Below are 24,384 nucleotides of genomic sequence, written 5' to 3'. Positions count from 1 at the left end.
GTATGTATATATGTACCTATATGGGTGTGTATGTGTGTGTGTGTGTGTGTGTGTATAAACTTTACAGCACTTCAGCCTAGAAAGTCCTTAAAAGAGTTCATCTTTATTTGAATTATCTGCCAGATCATCAGCAGTTCTCGCAAAAGCATCCTGCCTCATGCTTTACTCGTGAAGGATGTGGAGTCATTTATGGCTCTAAAGGTATCAGCCATTCATCTTCAAAGTCCCTGAAATAGTAAGACTCACAGGCTGGGGATGCCAGAGCAGCACTCAGCAAACATCTGCTGAAAGAGTTTCATAAAAAAAAGTTGCTGCATCAGGCACCATGAAGGCCCTGAGAAATATTTCTAAAGACTCTATGAAAATGGCTTTTGAGTTCCCATGGGCACAGCTTGCCCACGTCACCAACTTTGAAGCTGTAGTCTCTTTTCGTACTTAAGAGAAAGGCACCTCAGCCAGACAGGAAAGCATGAACCCAGCTGAACAGCCTAGCTGCCAGGCCCGGCCAAGGAGGCAGAAAGCAGATTGTAGAAAGCAGGTAGAGTTTACCAACTAGTTTCATCTTGGACTAGAAATTATACCCAAGAACACAGAGCATCACAGCTCCTAAGCAATTATCAAACCACTTTGTCGTGTGCCCACAGAAGTCCAGGCAGCTAGGACAGAATGAGCTTGTATTGGTTTTCTTTGTTGTGGGTAAGATTTCCAACCCAAAAACAGCACAGCCAGTGACCAATCATTGAACATTTGTTTTGAGTACCTGTCATCAATAACTAGATCTGAGCTGGAGGGCCTTCAAAACATAAAATATATTTCTGCAGCTTGAAAAGACAAAAAGGCTGTTAGGGGCTGGTTTAAATTAGGTAGAGTGAAGACAGGAATTTGCATGAAGTCCCTGCCTCTCCTCTGCCCTTGGGCAGTGATTCACTGCCTGGCTGAGACAAAATACAACACCTGGTTGACACTGATCCATGCCCCGCAGCCTGGCTGGGTGACAATGGACTGGGCAGAGGTGATGGGCAGGTCCCAGGAGGGCTGCTGAGAATTTGAGTATCATTATCTACCTCCCGTGGCTCAAGAAATCCATCTCTGACGATTCTGTCTAGGGATTCTTACAAGCATAATTCTATAGCCTGTGTGATCAATGGTGGTGTGGGTCCCTTATGTGTTCCTACCATTAAAGGGCACAGTTATGTCTTTAAAGCTAGAGGTGCAATTAAATGTCTATAATGGTGTTAATGGCTCAAGCAACCTTGAAGCAGCTGTCATATTTTAAAAGATCATTCTGAATTGTTTTATGTCTGAAATTACTCCATAAAATCTTGTTAACTTTTTATCTCCAGTTAGGAATATATTTATGCCAAGAAGATGGCTTTCTTCTGGCCACAATGCACAAAAACGGGCAGCTTCGTTTAGGACTTCTTCAGCTGACAGGGTCATTCTGGAGAACTAAACTCCACTGAACAAAGCTGAGCTCAGCCCTCTACGTCTTGGCTCCATTTGTTTCCAAGGAAGAGCCCAGAGTAAAGAGCAGGGTATAGCATATGACCCAGTCCAGAGCCCTCTGGGATTTTAGACTGACATCACTTTCTCTACGAGAAAAAAAGGGGAAAAGATGAATTGCGGCCCTGCCAATGGGAACAAGCAGACAGGTCCCATTCTTGGCACTCTCAATGTCCCCTGGCTGTCCACACTGTGGCCAATATGTGATACGTGTTGTTCTAATTATCTCATTATCTGCCTGTTCCCCAAATGAACTGCAAACCCCTTGAGGGAGGGGCTGCATCTGATTCACCTCTGTATCCCCAGTAACTATAAGAACAGTTAATGAATGGGGTGCTGCCTCCAGTGACTCTTAAGGATGGATAACAGATAAACCAGGAAAAGGAGACATTAGGTATCCAACTACAAAGATCAGGCACAAGGAAAATGTTTCAGAGACAGTCAGTTGGAATCTCTTTAATCATTGACCAAGCTCCTTAAATAGTTACTTAGAACAATTCAGAAGTGCAATTTGTATTCATGTCATTCTCCAATAAAAACAATGGCAGCTAAAATGCACTGCGCACTTTCTGTGTTCTACTGCTGTATTAAGGGGTACACACGCATTGTTTAATATCCTCTCGCTAACCCTCTGAGGGAGGCAGTAACATTATCCCTGTTTTACAAAAAGAGAAACTGAGACTCAGAAAGGCAAAGTTACTTGCTTAAGATCACACAGCCTACATGGGGAAGAACAGGACTTAAACCCATAGCCCTTGCTCTTGATTACTGAGCTCTTGTATATGATTTGGAAACGGAATGCTGTGATCGAAACTGGCCCCTGATATCTTTGAAACCTTGATGGGAGACAATGCAGCACATTTTTTACTTTGAATACGCTATGACTTTCTGGCTTATTTTTCTAGGAGGCAAACTCTTTGTTTAGAAGTTTTTTAGGTATGACAAAGTAGAGCAAACTACTACTCAATAACAATAGATAAAGATGCTGAAAACCAACGCTTTATAAACATCATTCCATTTAGCCCTCACAACCACCCCCATGAGGTAGATATGATTATTACTCACATCATAAGATGAGAAAGTTAAGACCTAAAAAGATGAAATGATATGCCCAAGGTCACAGCCAGAAAGAAGTAGAACACATGGCCCTACCAGAGTCCTCCGAGCCCAGTCCTTGGCCACTATAATTCCAACTGGAATAGGCAGATGGGAACCTTGGGAAAAATAAACTCTAGCGTTTAGGTGAAGACTGGATGTGAGGCATACAAGCCTGGAAATAAGGAATTCTGTTAAGGTCCATGCTACTTTGTACTCTGAGAAGAGACCATAGCTGTTTCCATTGTGCCCCTGGGAGCTCCCCAACCCTTAAATGCCATTCTAGAAACCGGAAGAAGGAAACAAAGGCACTACATCAGGAGTCAGCAGACTACAGCCTGCAGGTTACATCCAGCCATCTCTTTCTGTAGATAAATTTTATTGGTGCACAGCCATGCCCACTGATTTACATATGGCTGCTTTTGTACCTAAACAGCAGAGCTGAGTAGCTGCAACAGAGCCTCTATGGCTGGCAAAGTCTAAGATATCTACTATCTGATCCTTTATAGAAACGTTTGGCAACCCCTGGACCAATTGTTAGCGAGCCTGACATAAACAACTAGCCAGAGAAACAGCAAGCCCAGAAGCTCCAGGCAAAACAGGTACATGCTTCATCTATCTAGTTGATACCTGACACAACGCAGCTTGTAAGTACTTTTCAAAAAAATTAAAAAATGATATCCCAAACCAGCCAGCCCCTGCTTCTCAACCCCCTGACTCTTCACCTTCTAAAAAGAGCAGCATCTGGGAGTCTTACCTTTGTTGTACATGTTTGTTGGTACTTGGACATCACTTAGACTGATGTTCACAGGCAAATTATTAAAATGGTCATTTGGGGCTAAGATGAATTCCTTTCCCAGCTCCAAAAAATTCCCGTCTTTGTCCCTTTCATTTATCAGCACAGCATTGAAGTATTCATACTGAAAGACAAAGTTAAAAAACATTACACGTGGCTTAGAGAAGAGGGCTGTGAACTCAGATAGGTGGGCATAGTCCGTGTGCCATCCCCTACACTGTGGACCCTGATCTGCTCACATAATCTCTTTAAATCTTATATACTGTCCATGGCTGCTTTTGCATAGGTTAGATAGTGTTATATAAATATTTTCCAATGTTACTAAATGTTCCTAGAAAACATAAATGTAAGGGGCAACACAGTACTTCCTTATGTGCATGCAGAGAAAACTGCCCTAAAAACATTTTAATTATTTAAAATTTGAAGAGAGACCCTGACTTTATGCGGCCTACATTAAGTTGAAGCAGGCCAAAAATCAACAAAAAATAGCAGGTAAATATACGTCAGATCATCATGCTTGCTATAGAAAAGTAACACAGCAGGGTTGGGGATCAGCAGCTTCTGAAGGACCGTGTGTTTATACATGGTGCTTGAGACGGTCTCACTGTGATGGTGACACTCATAGAGATTGAATGAAAGGAGAACTCCAGTGGCATGGGAATCGGGGAAGCATCTGAGGAAGGGCAGCAAGGGGAAAGGTCTCAAATGGGAGTGTGCTGGCATGATTTACAAATGACTATATCATCATCAACTCACATATACAAAAGGATTATTTTGTGTCAGAAATTATTTTAAGTACTTTTCACATGTTAACTCATTTGATTCTCCTAAAAATGTTATGAGGTGGATTTTGTAAGTATTCCTACTTCACAAATGAGGACACTTAGGTATAGAGAATTTGTGTACCCTGCAAAAAATTACACAGCTGAAAAGGAGAGCCAGAATTCAAATACAGGCAATCTATCTCAAGTCCATGCTTGAATCTACTATACAAGATGGCTGATGCTGCCATCTTGTGGGTAGAATTAACAGACCAGGACCTTAAAATAACTACAATTAATATGCTCCAGAGGCTAATGGAAAAAGCGGACAACATGCAAGAGCAGATGGGTAATATAAGCCAGGGGTGGGGTGGGGGGGGTGGATACTCTATGACAGAATCAATGTACATGCTGGAAATAAAAAACACTGTAACAGAAATGAAGAATCCTTTGCTGGCTCATTAGTAGACTGGATATAGCTGTGGAAATAATCAGAGCACGAAGATATGTCAACAGAAACTCCCCAAAAAGAAAAGCAAGAAGAACAGAGAAAAAAAGGAAACAGAATATTGAAAAACTGTGAGACAATCATGAAAGGTGTAACATATGTGTAATGGGATACCAGACTGAGAAGAATAGAAAATGAAATATTTGAAATAATAGTGGCTGGGTATTTTCCAAAATTAATGACAAAAACCAAACGACAGGTCAAGGAAGTTCAGAGAACACCGAACACAATAAATATTACAAAGATCTACATCTACACATATCATATTCAAGCTGTAGAAAAATCAAAGAAAAATAGAAAATCCTGAAAGAAGCCAGAAAGAGAGTGGGACAATCTTAACTGTAGGGGAACAGGGATAAGGATTACATCAGACTTTTCTTCAGAAGCCATGCAGGCAAGAAGAGTCTGGAGTGAAACACTTAAAAAGTGTTCAAGGATGTTCACCACATAAACAGAACAAAAGACAAAAACCACATGATTATCTCAATTGATGCAGAGAAGGCCTTTGACAAAATTCAACAGCCCTTTATGCTAAAAACCCTCAATAAACTAGGTATTGATGGAACATATATCAAAATAATAAAAGCTATTTGCAACAAACCAACAGACAATATCATACTGAATGGGCAAAAACTGGAAGCATTCCCTTTGAAATCTGGCACCAGACAAGGATGCCCTCTCTCACCACTCCTATTCAATATAGTACTGGAAGTTCTAGCCAGAGCAATCAAGCAAGAAAAAGAAATAAAGGGTATTCAAATAGGAAAGGAGGAAGTCAAATTGTCTCTATTTGCAGACGACATGATTGTATATCTAGAAGACCCCATCGTCTCAGCCCAAAATCTCCTGAAACAGATAAGCAATTTCAGCAAAGTCTCAGGATACAAAATCAATGTGCAAAAATCACAAGCATTCCTATACACCTATAACAGACTTAAAGAGAGCCAAATCAAGAACGAACTACCATTCACAGTTGCTACAAAGATAATAAAATACCTAGGAATACAACTAACAAGGAACATAAAGGACCTCTTCAAGGAGAACTACAAGCCACTGCTCAACGAAATAAGAGAGAACACAAACAGATGGAGAAACATTCCATGTTCATGGTTAGGAAGAATCAATATTGTGAAAATGGCCATACTGTCCAAAGTAATCTACAGATTCAATGCTATTCCCATCAAGCTACCAATAACCCTCTTTACAGAACTGGAAAAAAACACCTTAAACTTCATATGGAATCAAAAGAGAGCCCATATAGCCAAGCCAATTCTAAGCAAAAAGAACGAAGCAGGAGACATCACACTACCAGACTTCAAACTATGCTACAAGGCTACAGTAATCAAAACAGCATGGTACTGGTACCAAAACAGAGATATAGACCAATGGAACAGAACAGAGGCCTTGGAGGCAACACAACATATCTATAACCATCTGATCTTTGACAAACCTGACAAAAACAAGCAATGGGGAAACAATTCCCTGTTTAATAAATGGTGTTGGGAAAACTGGCTAGCCATGTGCAGAAAGCAGAAACTGGACCCCTTCCTGACGCCTTACACTAAAATTAACTCCAGATGGATTAAAGACTTAAACATAAGACCTAACACCATAAAAACCCTAGAAGAAAATCTAGGCAGAACCATTCAGGACATAATCGTAGGCAAGGACTTCATGACCAAAACACCAAAAGCATTGACAACAAAAGCCAAAATAGACAAATGGGACCTAATCAAACTCCACAGCTTCTGCACGGCAAAAGAAACAGTCATTAGAGTGAATCGGCAACCAACAGAATGGGAAAAAATTTTTGCAGTCTACCCATCTGACAAAGTGCCGGTATCCAGAATTTACAAAGAACTACAACAGATCTACAAGAAAAAAACAAACAAGCTCATTCAAAAGTGGGTGAAGGATATGAACAGACACTTTACAAAAGAAGACATACATGAGGCCAACAAACATATGAAAAAAATGCTCATCATCACTGGTCATTAGAGAAATGCAAATCAAAACTACATTGAGATACCATCTCATGCCAGTTAGAATGGTGATCATTAAAAAATCTGGAGACAACAGATGCTGGAGAGGATGTGGAGAAATAGGAACACTTTTACACTGTTGGTGGGAGTGTAAATTAGTTCAACCATTGTGGAAGACAGTGTGGCGATTCCTTAAGGACCTAGAAATAGAAATTCCATTTGACCCAGCAATCCCATTACTGGGCATATATCCAAAGGATTATAAATCGTTCTACTATAAGGACACGTGCACACGAATGTTCACTGCAGCACTGCTTACAATAGCAAAGACCTGGAACCAACCCAAACGCCCATCGATGATAGACTGGACAGGGAAAATGTGGTACATATATACCATGGAATATTATGCAGCCATCAATAACGATCAGTTTGTGTCCTTTGTAGGGACATGGATGAACCTGGAAACCATCATTCTCAGTAAACTGACACAAGAGCAGAAAATCAAACACTGCAAGTTCTTACTCATAGGCGGGTGTTGAACAATGAGAACACATGGACACAGGGAGGGGGGCACTACACACTGGGGTCTGTTGGGGGAAATGGGGGAGGGACAGGGGCGTGGGGAGGTGGGGAGAGATAGCATGGGGAGAAATGCCAGATATAGGCGATAGGGAGGAAGGCAGCAAATCACCTTGCCATGTGTGTACCTATGCAACAATCTTGCATGTTCTTCACATGTACCCCAAAACCTAAAATGTAATTAAAAAAAAAAGTGTTCAAAGGAAGAACCATCAACCTAGAATTCTTCCATTAAATTACCCTTCACAAGTAAAGGAGAAATAAAGACCTTCTCAGACAAACAAAAATGAAGGAATCTGCTGCCAGTAGACTTGCCTTGCAAGAATTGCTAAAAGTTCTTAAGAGAGAAGGAAAATGATATAGTTGAGAAATTCTCATCTGCATTAAAAAGGCACAGGCCAGGCGTGGTGCCTTACACTTTTAATCCAAGCCAGAAGGATCTTGAGACCAGCCTGGGAAACATGGTGAAACTCTTGTCTCTGCAAAATATATTCCCCCCCAAAAAAAAAAAATTAGGCGTGTTGGCACCTGCCTATAGTCCCAGCTACTTGGGAGGCTGAGGCAGCAGGATCACTAGAGCCTGGGAGGTTGAGGCTGCAGTGAGCTGTGATTGTGCCAATGCACTCCAGCCTGGGGGACAGAGTGAGACCCTGTCTTACACACACACACACACACACACACACACACACACAAACACAATAGTGTTAGAGCGGGAATAAATAAAGGTAAATAAAATACTTTGTTATTCTTAACTGATCCACAATGATCCAACATATAATAGCTTGTTCAAAATAATAACAGTAATAAATTGTCTATGGATAAGTGAAATGAATAATAGTGGTGTTACAAGAGGCTGGAAGAAGGAATGTGGAGTACTCTGTGCTATGATTGGAATGTGTTTCCTCCAAAATTCAGGTGTTCCAGTGAGAGAGTAAGTGGTATAATCATTAAGAGATGAATAGGCCATGAGGGCTCCTCCCTCACTAATGAGATTAGATGTCCTTATAAAAGGGATTGACACAGAAAGTCTGTCCCTTTTGCCATTCTAACTTCTGCCAGGTGAGGAAACAATACTCTTCTCCTCAAGAGGATACAGCATCAAGGCACCATATTGGAAGCAGGGCAGTACACGCCAGACACCAAACATGCTAGCACCTTGATCTGGGGCCTACCAGCCTCCAGAACTGTGAGAAAATAAATTTCTTTTCTTTATAAATTAAGAAAAATTTATAAAGTCTCAGGTAGCAGTACAAATGGGCCAAGACACTCAGTTATAAGATACCTGCACTACTTACGAAGTGGTGTAGGGTTATTTGAAGTTGACTTAAATTAGGTGTAAATGTATACTGTAAACTCTAGGGAAACTACTAAAATAAATTTAAAAGGAAGCATAATTTATATGCTGAGAGGAGAGAAAATTAAGTCACATAACATGTTCAATTAAAATTAGAGAAGGCAGAAAAAGAGTAGAAAGTAACAGGAAAGAAACTAAGACCTAGGACAGTGAATAGAAAACTGTTACAAATATGTTAATCCACCTATATCAATAATCACTTCGAATGTGCAAAGTCTAAATACATCAATCAAAAGATAGAGACTGTCAGAGTAGATTAAAAAACAAGACCTAACTATATTTTGTCGATAGGAAGCTCACTTTAAACATAAAGACACAGATATATTAAAAGTAAAGGAATGAAGAAAGATATACCATGCTAAACATTAATCAAAATAAAGTGAGGTTAGTTGGTTTAATTTCAGACGAAATAGACTTTAGAGCAGGGAAAATTATCAGGGAATAAGATGGGCAGGCATTACTTAATGATAAAGAGGTCAATTCTTTAAGAAGACAAAGCAGTCCTTAATGCAGTATGTATCTAACAGCAGAGTGTTAAAATACATGAAACAAAGATTGACAGAACTATAAGGAGAAACAGATGAACTAGTTATTACAGTTAAAGACTTAAATGCCCCTGTATCAGTAATTGACAGACTCAGGAGGCAAAATGTTGGAAAGAATGCAGTTAAAATGAAAAGACCACCAATTGGATCTAATTTACATTTATAGAATACTTCATCCAACAAGAACAGAATACACATTCTTCTTAAGAACGTAAAGATGATGCTTGCTTGGAACATTCAAGATAGACAACATTCAGGGCCCTAAAATACATCTTCACAAACTTAAAAAAATGGAAATCATACAGTGTCTGCCCTCAGACCACAATGAAATTAAATTAGAAATCAGTAACAAAAAAGATGGCTGAAAAAATTCTCAAACTATTTGGAGATTAGACAACATATTTTTAAAGGAATTCTCAAGATAATTTTTTAAAACATTAAAATGAAAATATAACCTACCAAAAAGTGCGAGATGCAGCAAAAGCAAAGCTTACAGGGAAATTTACAACACTGAACACGTGTATCAGAAGAGAAAAGAAGATCTAGAATCAATCATCTTAGCTTCTACTTTAGGAAACTAGAAAAAGAAGAGCACATTAAATCTAAAGTAAATAGAAAAAAACAATATGTATATTTTTTAATTTGCGGAGCAGAAATCAATGAAATTAAAAACAGGAAATCAGTAGAAAGAATCAATGGAACTAAAAGTTTTTTTTTTTCATGATTATTGTAGTACAAATATCCAAATAACGATTAATAAAGGGAAGGGGTACATGAGGAAAGTCCAGAGGAATCCAGATGCAAGCTTCCAAGAGTTCTACTCCAGTGGAAACACACAGATTATACTTAATTCTTCTAGTAATGAGTTGTAATAATACAATGGAAGTGGTATCTAACAGAGACTCAGTGCTCAGGGTTTTTATTGGGGGTTAGTCCTGTAGCAATACTACTTACAAACTTAACCTAGTTAATATTTACAGAACTCCATATCTAACAACTGCAGAGCACACATTCTTTTCTAGATCATGTATTGGGCCATCGAATAAGTCTCAATAAATCTGAAATGACTGAAATCCCCATACTATGCTCTCTGATAATAATGGGCTAAATTTAGAAATCAGTATATGATATTGATATGAAAAATATTATTGATATCTTGATATTTAATAAAAGATGATACCAGGAAATGTCCTAAAGATTTGGAAATTAAACAACATTAACAATACATATGTAAAGGAAGAAAATGACATGGGAAATTGGAAAATGTGTTGAAATTAATCGTAATGAAAACAGCATATCTATCAATATTTGTGAGATGCAGCTAAAGCAGAGCTTAGGGGAAAAGTTGCACATTTAAAAGCTTATAATACAAAAGAAAAAAATTCAAGATAAATAGTCTACCTTAAGATTCTACCTTAACAAGGTGATGAATAAATGAAACTCAATGTTAAAGGAGAGAATAAAGTAATAGAGAAAAGCAGAGAAATCAAAAACAAATCAAATAACAGGGAAAAACTTAATAATACCAAAAATTGGTTCTTTAAAATAATTAACAAAATTATGAAACCCTAGTTAGACTGATTAAGAAAAAAATAAGAAAGCAGAAAATACCAGTATCTGGTATGAAAGAGGACACGTTACTTTAGATCCTACAGATAATGAAAGGATAAGGGAATATTACAAACAACTTGACGCCAATAAGTTCATTAACTTAGGTTAAATCTCAAAGTCCTTGGTAAACAGAAATTATCAAAACTGACACAAGAAGAAACACAAATATAACTGGTCCCAGAAATATAAAAGATATTGATTTCAGTATTAATAACCATGATAAAACAAACAAATAACTCTAGGTTCACATGCCTTAACTGATGGATTCTATCAAATATATGAGGGAAAAATATAAACAATCTCATATAGACTCTATCGGAAAATTAAAGGAGAGAATACTTCCCATCCTATTTAATGAGGGTAGCCTAACAAACCAAACCAAACCAGACCTTTAAAAGAAACAAAACTATACACCAATATCTTTCATAAACCTAGATACAAACATCTTAACAAAATTGTAAATCAAATTCCCTAGAATTAAAAGGATAATACATCATGACCAAGTTGTATTAATCCCAGGAATTCAAGGGTGGTCTAATTTGACTAATCAACATAATTCACCACATCAACAAAACAAAAAATAAAAATCATACCATCAAATAGATAAAGATAAAGCATGTGACAGAATTCAATTTTTGCTCATCATAAAAATCCTCAGGGAATTTGAAATAAGAAAAAATATCTTCAACCTAATAAATACAAAAATACCTGTATCTGACATTATACTGATAATGAAGCACTGAATCAGGAACAAGACAAGGATGTCTTACCACTTCTATTCAATACTGTACTGATGGTCCTGGCAAATACTGTAAGACAAATAAATTTAAAAAAAACTCATCACATTAAAAAGGGAGAAAAAAACCCATCTTTACTTTTCTATATAGATTTTGTCTATATAGAAAATCCTGGCCAGGTGCAGTAGCTCACGCCTGTAATCCCAGCACTTTGGGGGGCTGAAGCAGGTGGATCATCTGAGGTCACGAGTTTGAGACCAGCCTGGCCAACATGCTGAAACCCCATCTCTACTAAAAATACAAAAATTAGCCAGGCGTGGTGGCAGGCACCTGTAATCCCAGCTATGTGGGAGGCTGATGCAGGAGAACCGCTTGAACCCAGGAGGTGGAGGTTGCAGTGAGCCGAGATATGCCATTGCACTCCAGCCTGAGCAACAAGAGCCAGACTCCATCTCAAAGGGAAAAAAAAAAAAAAAAAAAAAAAAGAAAGAAAAGAAAATCCTAAGGAATATAAAATAAATATACAAACTACATTTTCAACCCCTAACTCACATCATACACATATTAATTTGAGATGGATGATAGAGTACAAAGTACTAAAAACCACAAAATATTTCTGTTTGAACTTAAAGAAGACTTATATAAATGAAGAGAGATATCTTGCTCAAAAATTGGAGAATTCTGTTTTATGATGTAAGTTCTTCCCAAAGTGATCTATAAACTCAGTGAAATCCCAATAAAAATATACATAAGCTTTTCTTAATAGAAACTGTCAGGCTAATTTTAAATTTTACATATAAATAAAATGAACCTCAATTTTCAAAACAATTTTTAAAAAGAAGAAAAAAGCTCAAGGACTCAGATTTTCTGATTTTAGGCCTTACTCTAAATCAAATTAATTAAAGCAGTAATGGTATTAGCATTAGAAAAGACAAACAGATCACTGAAACAAAGAAGAGCCCAGAAATAAAGCTGCACATATACAGTCAACTGATATCCAATAAAGGCAATTCAGTGGAGACAGTATTTTCTACAAACTGTGCTGGAACAAATGACTAAAACTACATTCTCAACACCCAACTCACATCATACACATATTAACATGAGATGGATGATAGACTTAAATGTAAAAACTAAATCTGTAGGGCTGGGTACCTTGGCTCACTCCTGTAATCCCAGCACTTTGGGAGGCCGAGATGGGTGGATCACAAGGTCAGGAGTTCAAGACCAGCCTGGCCAAGATGGTGAAACCCCGTCTCTACCAAAAATACAAAAAATTAGCCAGGCGTGGTGGCACACTCCTGTAATCCCAGCTACTTGGGAGGCTGAGGTAGAGAACTGCTTAAACCCAGGAGGCAGAGGTTGCATTGAGCAAAGATTATGCCATTGCACTCCAGTCTATGTGATAGAGCGAGACTCCATCTCAGAAAAAAAAAAAAACAAAAAAAACCTAAATCTGTAACATTTCTAGACGAAAAGTAATGACTGCTTTTATGGCCTCCAGGTAGGCATTGATTTGTTAGACTACAGAAGGCACTTACCATTTTAAAAATGGATAATTTAGAATTTATGAAAATTCAAAACTTCCGGTCATCAAATTCACCAGTAATAAAATAAAAAGGAAAGCCATTGTTCAGGAAAAAGTATTTGTAATATACACATCTGAAAAATGACCTGTGCCCAGAATATGTAATAAACTCCTGTAACTCAACTGAAAACATTAATCAAAATACGGGCAAAAGATTTGAACAGACACTTTACAAAGGAAGGTACGTGAATGGCCAATCTTCAGACCAACAGGTGTTCAATGTCATTAGCCATCAGGGAAGTACAAAATAAATCTCCAATCAGATGCCATCTTATACCTAGTAGAAGTGCTAACATTAAAAATTCTGATAATATTAAACATTGACAAGGATGTGGAGCAACCAAAAATCTCATATATTGCTTGTGGAAATATAAAATGGTACAAATACTTTGGAAAAACATTTTGCAGGTTCTTATAAAGTTAAACATATATCTACCATATGACCAAGCAATTCCGCTCCTAGGTATTTACCTAAGGGAAATGAGAACATATGCCCACAAAAATATTTTTGTGAATGTTCATGAAAACCCCATTCATAATAGTCCCAAACTAGAAATAACCCAAATGTCCATTAACAGGTAAAAGGATAAACAAACCTTTGATATATTCATGTAATGGATTACTACTTATGAAAAACTTACTGATACATTCAAAATATGAATGAATCTTACAAATATTCTGAGTAAAAGAAACCAGAGACAAAAGACTACATATGTGTGATTCTATATATATGAGGTTCCAGTACAGGCAAAATTATTATTCAATAGTGATGACACTTAGTAGTTGCTTCTGGGAGGAAGAGTGAGAGTCAACTAGGGAAGTACACAACAGAGCTTCCTGGAGTGCTGGAAATTTCCCTATCTTTTTTACTTTCTATTTTTATTTTTTGCGACAGAGTCTCACTCTGTCACCCAGGCTGGAGTGCAGTGGCCCGATCTCGGCTCACTGCAGACTCTGCCTCCTGAGTTCAAGCAATCCTCCTACCTCAGCCTCCCAAGTTGCTGGGATTACAAGCATGCACTACCAAGCTCTGCTAATTTTTGCATTTTTAGTAGAGACAGGTTTTCACCATGTTGGCTAGGCTGGTCTCAAACTCTTGACCTCAAGTGATCTGCCCTCCTTGGCCTCCCAAAGTGCTGGGATTACAGGTGTGAGCCACTGTGCCTGGCCAAATTTCCCTATCTTGATAATACATGGGTTACTCAGCTGTATTTATTTGTAAGTACTCGTTGAATTATATGCTAAAGAATTGTGCATTTTTCCATATAGAAATTTATGCCTCAATAAAAAAATTAAAGTCACAAAAGACCTTTCAATTCTTTTTGAATTATTAATTCAGAAATTTATAGAAACAGAACTCAAGTTAATAAATTCCATCCTTGACCATTTCTTAAAGCAAAATTCACTGATGGCACCTAGAAATAAAAGAAATCATACTCTTCTGCTGAAAGACCAACCAATGGCACTCCTTACTGTGTGGAAATACCTTGACAAGCCCATGAACCACTCAATGCCAATGAGAAGGCCCTCCTTCTTTTAAGTAGTCTGCTTTCGGGGAAACATGTCAGCAGCACTTCTTCCCACAGCACCTGATATGGTTTGGGTCTATGTCCCAAACCTCATCTTGAATTGTAATCCAAATTGTAATTCCCAGGTGTTGAGGAACGGACCTGGTGGGAGGTGATTGGATCATAGGGGCAGTTTCCCCCATGCTGTTCTCATGACAGTGAGTAAATTCTCATGAAATCTGGATGTTTGATAAATGTGACCCTTCATGCTCGCTTGCTCTATCTCCCTCTCTCTCTCACCTGCCACCATGTAAAACAGGCCTGCTTCCCCTTCTGCCATAACTTTAAGTTTCCTGAGGCCTCCCCAGCCATGTGGAACTGTGAGTCAATTAAACCTCTTTCCTTTATAAATTACCCAGCTTCAGGTATTCTTTATAGCAGTGTGAAATGGACTAATTCAGCACCCCGTTAAAGGAAGTCTTAATCTTCTATAGATCCAAGTGCTTCACAGATTATCTACCTTTTCCAAAACTCAGGCCTTCACTCCATCGTTTCATAGAACTGAAAGTTAAAATAATAAAATGAAGCCTCAGCCTGCTTGATAAAGGACAATACAAGAATGGTTCACACACAGGTTCTCTGGAAGCAGCTTCAAAACTGCAATTTAATTGAATAATCTGCACTGCCCAGAATGCAAATGAAATAGGGATGAAAACCTAAGCACGATTTTGCTCAATGGTGCTCATCATTTACCAGGGATGATTGTGTGTTCTGCTTCTCCTCCCCAAATCCATTTGTCTGTTCTGTATTGATTTTGAAAAGGCTGATTCAGTACAAACAAGAAGAATCATTTCTCAGTCCTTGGAATGCATTGCTGTAATTATGAGGCTCAGTGGTTTTGTCCATATGATCAATCCAGGAAAAGACATGCTTAGTCCAAATCACCTCAGTATTTCTGAAGCCTTGATGTCCATGGCATCAGAGTAAATTAATTCTTTTGTGGGTGTGTCTGATGACCTAATAAGTATGATGGGAGCACAACAGAACTAATCCAGGGGACAAAATGTGGCATATAAAATACCAGAGACAAAGTATTGGGTGTGCTGTTCACCAGATACTGGCCCAAACCAGGCTCAGAAGGTGGTTCAACGGGTAAGTATCTCAAACTACTTCAATAGGGCAGGGGCCAGCAACCTTTTTCTGTCAAAAATCAGAGGGTAAATATTTTGGGCTTCAGGGTCTTTGCTGCAGCTCCTCACCTTACTGTTGTGGCATGACAGCTGCCACAGATAATGCATTTTGTTAATGTGTTATTAACAAATAATAATACATTATTATTATTATGGGCCTGACTGTGCTCTAGTCATTTACAAGAAAATTACAAAGTTGCAAAAAAGATCTGGCCTTTAGGTTGTAGTTGGTCAACCCGTGCAGTAGGATGCTGTGGGATATTCAAGAAACAGTAATTATTAAAAACTTCTCTGACTGGAAGGGATTTTCGGCGAGGATGCACAAGGCTGGGCCTTGAAACTTGGAGGATTAGGACATGCTCAGATAAGGAGGGAGACAGCAGAAGTACAGGCATGAGAGCTGGTAACTCAGGAAGGGAACAGGACGTATCTCAGGTTGGCTGAATGGGAGGGTGGCAATGGGGAGTTCAGAGACAAAAACAGGTGAGGGCCAGGGCAGAGTAGGTCCTGAACACTGGAATAAGCACCTGGACATTATTTTCTGGACCAGGGATTCCAAACATTCTTGATAAAGCATTCCTTTCAATAAAAAGCTTTTGAGGCCCTGCGTGGTGGCTCACACCTGTAATCCTAGCAATGTGGGAGCCCGGGATGGGTGGATTGCCTGAGCTCAGGAGCTCGAGACCAGCCTGGGCAACACAGTGAAGCCCTGTCCCTGCTAAAATGCAAAAATTAGCAGGCATGGCGGCATGCATCTGTAGTCCTAGCTACTTGGGAGGCTGAGGCAGAATTGCTTGAACTCAGGAGGTAGATGTTGCAGTGAGCCAAGATCACACCACTGCACTCCAGCCTGGGTGACAGTGTGAGACTCCGTCTCCAAAAAAAACAAAAAAAAAAAAGAAAAAAAGAAAGGAAAAAGTTTTTGACCAATATCTTCCACATACATAGTTATTTATTAACGACCTGCCATTGTCTTAACATGTATACATTAGAAAACAAACTACAAAAATGACATTAAACGTAAATGGAAATTAAAATAGCATATTTTCTCTGGGTATTCCATTTTCTCTGGGCTCACTCAGTGCAGCCCCTGGTGCAGCATGCCCAGAGAATGAGTTGTTGAACATAAAGTCATTCTACAGCATACTCACAAGAAAATAGGAACAAACTTTGTTCTTTTTCAATGAACAAAGTTTAGGAAATACAGGGAGAGCTGAGTTTAAGGAAAGACAAAGAGATTTCTTCCTTGAAGACTTCTCAGACCCTTTAACTCTTTCTGAGAATGTATGATGTACACTGTGAATATTTAGTGTTGGGGGTCACATGCAGCGCTCCCAAAATGTAGCACGTAGCTATCCATTTCAGTAACATGGGGCTCACTTTACCTGTGCTTGTGTGATTCTTTGATCCAAACACAATTCCCCCATGACACAAGTTCTACAACTTCAGGAACCATGTCCGTGCCTGCTCACTGCGTATTCCTAGTCCCTGGTGCGGTGACAACTAATCGTCACTTGTTGGTTGGCTGACTACATGAAAGTGTCGAAATCCATTTGATCCACAGGCCTCTCACAAGACCTGCACTCCACACAACTGCCACCACAATCAACTCTTCAGGCTGGCTGACACCAGGGAAAGCTGCTCAGTAGGAGAGGAAGATCATGCTGTAAGCAATGGCTCCTATGGACTGGGGAAAGGGAAACCTGTAGGAGACCATGGTCCTATTGTTGTATGGCCTCTGTCATAAGTTTGGACAGAGGACTCAGTCCAGAGTAGCAGGGCAAAGGTGACTCTAGAAGTGTCCAGAATTACTGGTCTGTGCCATCACCATAAGAAGAAGAGAACAAGGCTCCTGCTTTTGTGATACCTTGACAGTTCTGCAGCTTCCCTAAGGGCCACCTGGGCATCTCTCTTGCCTACAGAGTTCCTATCCTTTAATGCTACTGTCACAGAAAGTGGCAATTTTCAGTTCTGACAGAGTTGCCACCGGGGAAAGGAATCTGCTGCTCCAGTCCTCTGCCCCCTGTAGAATCCAGCAGCTCCAGCCTAATAACCAGTTCATCTAGACTCCTATCACTATGCAAAGCAAAGCTTCAGATTCTACAGGGAGAACCCCAGAGCAGCAAAAAGGTTCGGTTTGCATGCCCTCCCTGGTGGGCTGGCAGTGACTGCCTGCATGTGTTAAGAAGGTTTCCGAGTCTATATCTCAACCAGAGGAAAGGGTGCTACCTTCTTACCGGTGGCCCAGCCTCTCCCATACCACCTACAACCTCCAAATCTCATTACTCCCCAGTTTAGAGGTTGGCAAACTTTTTCTGCAAAGAACTACCCAGATAGTAAATATTTTAGGTTTTACAGGCCAGAAAGTCTCTGTTGCAACATTCAATTTTGCTGTTTTAGTAAAAACAGCCAAATGCAATACATATAAAAATGGGTGTAGCTGTGTTCCAATAAGACTTTATTTATAAAAACAGGAAGCTGGCAGGATATGGCCTGCAAGCCCTTGTTTCCTGAACCTTGCCCTGGTTCCCTCTTTCCAGGTGAGAGCACCTAATCTCAGAAATCAAGATGCCCTAAGGCAGTGCTTCTCAACTCTGGACAAACCTCAGAACAACGAACTCTGAATCCCTGGACAGGGGTCCAAGCAGCAGGATTCTTTCAGTCTCCCCAAGTGCATCCAATGTGCAGCCCATGCTGAGACACTGTGTTTTCAAGGGTGGCTTCTGCTTCCTTTTACTGCAGGGTAAGTTGCATAACAAAAATACAAGGTGCCACTGCAAAGGGCTTGTTTCCTAGACAGGCAGTCTGCTCCATACATTTTGGCATGGAAATTAAATTCTGCCTGAAGCTTCTCGCATTGTTTCCTGTGTGTGTGCTGTAAAGTCAACTGGCTGCAAACCCCCTAAGAGGCAAAGCTGAGCTTCCCTCACATGGACACACCACTGAACCTAAGAACAGGTCCTACTCCTAAAATTCAGCCTGGTGGGGAGATCTGGAACACACGGTCAGCAGCAAAGCCAGTGCCCACTCAGTAAGTGACTATCAGTCAAGGTTCTCCAAAGAAACAAAACAAATAGGAGAGAGAGAATGCAGAATACAGATAGGATACTGAGATATGTATATATTCCTTATATGTGCCTCAGTCTCCTCATCTGTAAAGTGGAGTAACTGTGAACTCCTTCACAGGTGTATGCCCAGCTCCTGTCACAAGCATCCAGCACAAGCAAGAGAAGTAAGAACTCAGTACTAGGAATCCATGGCAATGGGCTCCATCATGCCTGCAGGACTCAGGGGTCTCCCACTCTCCCTGAAGCCTTACCCCTTCCTAGCAACCCTGCTTCCTCTGAACTCTTCTCCCCATGGGGGAAACTGGTGGGTTCTCTGGTCCTTCGTGGTATTCATTCCACTGGTGAAGCCCCTAAGGACAGGAAACCACCTATGCATCCCTGGATTCCTGGAGCATCTGTCCTTCCCAGCATCTGTGAAGGTGCCTTGCTCACCTTCACAGTCCTGGCACCAGGCACAGTGCCTGGAGGTCCTCAGTTAAAGGCAGGAGGATGAGTGAACAGACATGGCTGTCCTTGTCTGTACCACTTAGGGAAACATTTTTGTGTTTTACCTCCAGCTAGGAAGAGCCTTCCCACTCTCTCCCAGGCAAGTTAGATCAAGCCAGGGGAAGAACTAGATGGGCCCCCTGATTCTGTTGGCACCTTCCTCTGCCTGGATTCAACCCTGCATTCCATTCATGAAGCAGGAACCCGCCTGGTGTGGCCAGGAGAGCCAGGGTGTGGGAGCTACTGCGCAGGGATGGAACTGTGCTTACTTCTGAGTCTCAGACTGTTTCTCTTCTGTGAAGTGCGATTGGTGCCACCCAGATCTTCAGGTCTTTCTGAGGGTCAGATGGGACACAAGGTACAAAAGTCACCACACAGTGTCTGCAGCACCTTCCTAATGTGTTTTGGTTTTCTCCTTTTTTCCTTATTTTTTTCTTCTTCCCAGCTCTGGGATGATGACCAGCTTTTTACAACTTAGATTAAAAAATAAAAATTGGTAGGAATACTAGTTCTACATGAGCCAAGCAAACACCCAGCTCCCAGGGCATGTGTATCCTCCGAGGAAGTGACATACGTTGCTACTCAGCCGTGCCCCCTCCAAAGGTTTAGTGCCATCTGGTTACTACTTAATAATCTCAATTTCTCCTCACATGTGAAAATTGATTTTTTAAATGATCTGTTCCAGAATATTTCTAAGTATTAACATTGCATTAACTCATTTATAATTTCCCAAGTGTCATAGTTCCTTTTTAAAAAAGTAGATAATGAATATCCCTCTCCCAGCCATCTGGAATCTCCAGCCTGAGAAAACTCAAATGCAAGTATTAATGGCCTACTTAACCAGCCTTTTACGAAGGCCTTCCACTGCAGCTGTCTGCAGGCCTTGCTTGCCACTGGGCATTTCGATCTAAAAGCCACAGAATGAAGTGTTTAACTCCGACACCCTGGGTTCCAACACCAGCTCTGCTCCTTATCTATAGCCTTTCAGCTCCCACATCCACAAAATGGGTTTATAACCACCCATGTTATGGTCAAGTTTTCTGGAGGAATAAATGGAGAAAGAGTCAAAAGCACTCAGTTCAGTGCCTGGCACACAATATTAGATTGAACTGTATAAAACTACCCTTTTGTGGGTTAAGAAGTGTCGAACATCAGCAAGTTCATGTGGCTCTACCTACGAGGGTTCCAACAAATGGCAGCAGTCACTATTGCAGTGGAGCTGACTGACAGAAGACAGGAAAATGCTGAAAGGCAGGGTCAAGACACAGTTGTCTCCCACATCTGATCCCTCAGCACCCACTTTAGGACCCTCAATCGCATCTCCTTATGGCAGAGTGAGCTTCCAGAAATACCAACCTGAGTGGCCCATCTCCCTGCACGCAGTCCTTCAGGGACTTTTCACTGCTCTTAGGACACAACACAAGATCCTTAACATGGCTGATGAGGCCCTGCCTACTCTGGCCTCTGCCCTCCTGGCCAGCCACACCAGCACCACTTCCCCTCTGCTCCCTGCACTCAGCCTCCCTGGTCTCTGTTGGTCGCTCCATTGTTCCATGATTCTCTAAGCATATGGTCTCTGCCCATGCTGGTCTCCTTGCCCAGGACACCTGCTCCACCTTCTGCTCACACAATCCTGGTTCCTCCTTGGATTCAGCTCAGTTATCATGTGCCCAAGGCAGCTGCCTCTGAACTACTTGACTGGGGAGATCTTGGAGCCTCATGAGCCTGTCCCATATAATACTTATCCCAGAGTATTAGTATTATCCCTATCAACAGAGTAATCACTCAGGTAAGTGTGCGATGACCTCTGGGATAAGTATTATATCCCAGATATAATACTAATACTCTGTATTATATAATACTAATAATCTGTGTTATATCTGGGATATAATACTAATCACTTAGATAAGTGTGTGATGACCTTTGGGATAAGTATTATAAGAAACATGTTTGCAGGAACCATAGCTGTTTCTTCCTGTGCCACTGTAATCTCAGTATCTAATACAATACATGGTATAGAATGGGTACTCAGTAGAGACTCTTGATGGAATGTAAAGAAAGAGAGAATGGAGTGTCCCACCTCGGCAGTGTCCTACAGTGGCCTGAAGACATGGCAGGAGCTCAGAGGGGCTAAGGGCAGCCAATAGCGAGCCAAGCTATGACCTAGAGAGTTAGGATGGACTATTGGGGGAACTGTGTAGAGTCCAAGGCCCTGGGCTCTTGTAAGGCCAGTCAGGCTGCTGTTCAGTCTAATGCCATGATGGGGGATTTCATAAGGTAGCTAGGAACCCCACTGAGGGTTCCATCATGACCCAAAAAGCCCTCATAAGAAGACATCAAACTAATGGACACCTCAGCCTGACTGGGCCTTTCACCAGTTCTTTCATTCATCAGATAGCTTCTGAAGGCCTCCTACGTGCTCCTTCTACCCCACAGCAGCCAGAATGATCCTTTTAGAATGAAATGATACTACCTTGCTTAAACAACTCATCCCATTGGTATGGAATAACCCAAGGTCACGCTTGAGCTAGCTCTTTCCTGCCTCTCCAACTCAATCAGATGCACAGGCCATCTTTGGATCTTCAGATAGACAAAGCTCATTACCATTTCAGAGTCTTTGCGTTTACTCTTCATCCAGCCTAGAAGCCTATTCCCCTGAGACCTTTGTATGGGTGGCTTCAGATCTTAGCACAAGTGCTGGCTCCACAGGAAGACCTTTCCTAAGCACACCCTCATGGATCTTTCCAGTCACTGCTAAGCCCAGCCCCATCCAACAGCACTTTGAATGACAATGGGCATGTTCTGTACCTGCACTGTCTGATATAACAGCCACTAGCCACGTGTGGTCACTAACATGTGAAAAGTCACCAGTGTGACTGAAGAGCTGATTTTTTACTTTTATTTCATTTTTATTAATTTCCCTTTATCTTTAAATAGCTACCCATGGCTTGTGGCTACCATACTGAACAATAGGCCACCACCCTATTTTTTTCCTTTATTGCATTCAATATCTAAAGTGTTTAAAATTGTTCCTACGCTTTCTGTCCATCTCTATGAGAAACCTGAGGTCCCCGTGAAGAGAAATTTTTTTGTCTTGTTCATAGTTGGAACCCAAGGACCTGGCTGTTGGGAGACGCTCAAATGTGATTTGAATAAGTAGGCTTATGTCAAACACTGTGTTGACACAAATATCCTCATAATATGGATCCCAGAGCAGAGGTCTCCACTGCAGGCCTTGTCCCTAAGCAATAGTAAGATGTGTCATGCTTGTTGCTAGTAAAGACAGAAGTACTTACACTTGCAAAGGACTGTATTTTTTTCTCTTTGATACAGAGTCTCGCTCTGTCACCCAGGCAGGAGTGCAGTGGCACAATCTCTGTCCACTGCAGCCTCAACCTCCCAGGCTCAAGCAATCATCCCAACTCAGTCTCCAAAGTAGCTGGGACTACAGGTACATGCCACCATTCCCAGCTAATTTTCTTCATTTTTTGTAAAGACGGAGTCTCACTATGTTGCTCAGGCTAGTCTCAAACTCCTGGGCTCCAGCGTTGGCATTTCAAAGTGCAGGACTGTCTTTTCTAGTCATAGTGAGTACAAGGTTATCTGAATAATGAGTTCATGCCCAATCATCTGTATCAAGACTTACTCTCTAGAATAGGAGGAAAAGGAGATGACTAACACCTAAGGAGAAAAACAGCATATGGGAGTGTGTCACCCATCTAAGCAGCATTTCTCTCTCTACTCAGGTAGAAAAATAGGCCAATGCTGTGAATAAGGTTGCTTTGGCCTGCTCAGCATCTCTTCTCCCTTGTTTCAGAACCAGAGCCCCCGTTCTCTGCTACAGGAGGGGCTATCAATCAAGGGGGCCCCGTCAGCCACACTCCACTCAAGAGCACATGACCCAGGCTGGCGCATTAGCCATTAGAGTCCTTTTCCAGGAAATGCTGGAGATGCTGGGGATGCTGGGGGACTGAGGTCCCTGCACCCTGTGTCAAGGGTCACAAGATGTAGTGCTGCTGCTTTGGGCTGCCAGTGGCCATCTTGCCTCACATAGAGATCATTCTTCTGAGAACAAAGCCTAACAGAAACAGAGTCATGAGTTGGCAAGGAAGAATGAAGTTTGATCAAATGATTCTGGTCAAATTCTTGACAAGTCATGCTGAAAGGCAGTCACATCTTGGAATGCCTAGATAAGTGAGTCAATAAATTCCCTTTTTGTTTTTTATTCTAATTTGACTTGGGTTGCTGGAGTCCTGACAAAGAGTTCAGCAACACTGCAGTCAACACTTGCAATTAGGTTGGCTTCCTTGAATCTCGGTTTTCCTCCCATGAGAAAGAGCATCAACAACATCTACTCATTTTAGTTAAGACATTTCTTTAGAAGTGATGGAATTTATCTTAAGATATGGAAGTGCTTGATGGAATTCAAAGGACTAAATGCAACCAGCTGCCAGGAAGGGCCTGGAACCAGAATCAAAAAAGCCATCCAACTCCTGGGCAAAATTCTCTCAACTCTCTTTTCTGCTTCTCTTCAGGTGTTTGCACCAGTCTCCTCTTCACAGACTAGCTTTCTTAGCCCAATTGTTTATACAACAAAAGAGTACTATTCACTCACAGCTTCTCCCTGTCTACATCTTTCTGTTCAGAGACAAGCCCAGAATAAACTGAAAATTTTAATGCAATTCCCAAATCTTAGGAAAGGAATTCAGGGGTCAGGGTCAGGACAGGAAGCAATGGAGTCATGTTATACACAGTTATTGGGGTCCACCCTCATGAATGAAAGGTCTGTTGTGGGGGGTCATTGTTAGTCTGGCAGAGATTTTAAAAGGCGTCTATTGGCCAGGCACTCACACCTGTGGTGAGCGGGTGGGAGGCGGGGGGGATTAGTTGAGCACTTTGGGACGAGGGTGGATCAACTGAGGTCAGGAGTTCGAGACCAGCCTGGCCAATGTGGTGAAATCCCATCTCTACTAAAAATACAAAAATTGGCTGAGTGTGATGGTGTGCATCTGTGGTCCCAGCTACTCGGGAGGCTGAGGCAGGATAATCACTTGAACCCAAGAGGTAGAGGTT

General features: G+C 40.9%; 1 protein-coding gene across 9 annotated transcripts in view; it reads right to left on the bottom strand.

Annotated features, from left to right (window-relative positions):
- The window catches only part of CACNA2D3 (calcium voltage-gated channel auxiliary subunit alpha2delta 3), a 933,834-nt gene that overhangs the window by 546,377 nt on the left and 363,073 nt on the right, over positions 1-24,384 (bottom strand). For all 9 annotated transcript variants that reach the window (XR_004272347.1, XR_004272353.1, XR_004272348.1 and 6 more), the window contains one exon: positions 3,356-3,518. Coding sequence is in view for 2 of the 9 variants with exons in the window: in XM_032289508.1 (XP_032145399.1) it covers positions 3,356-3,518 (163 nt within the window). In the remaining 7 variants the exon portion in view is untranslated. The remainder of the gene's footprint in view (positions 1-3,355; positions 3,519-24,384) is intronic.

The sequence above is a fragment of the Sapajus apella genome, unplaced genomic scaffold (genome assembly GCF_009761245.1).
Source record: "Sapajus apella isolate SASKATOON/1434 unplaced genomic scaffold, GSC_monkey_1.0 scaffold23, whole genome shotgun sequence".
Lineage (NCBI taxonomy): Eukaryota > Metazoa > Chordata > Mammalia > Primates > Cebidae > Sapajus > Sapajus apella.
The sequence above is the reverse complement of the archived record's forward strand: the minus strand, read 5'-3'. Positions and strand labels throughout refer to the sequence as shown.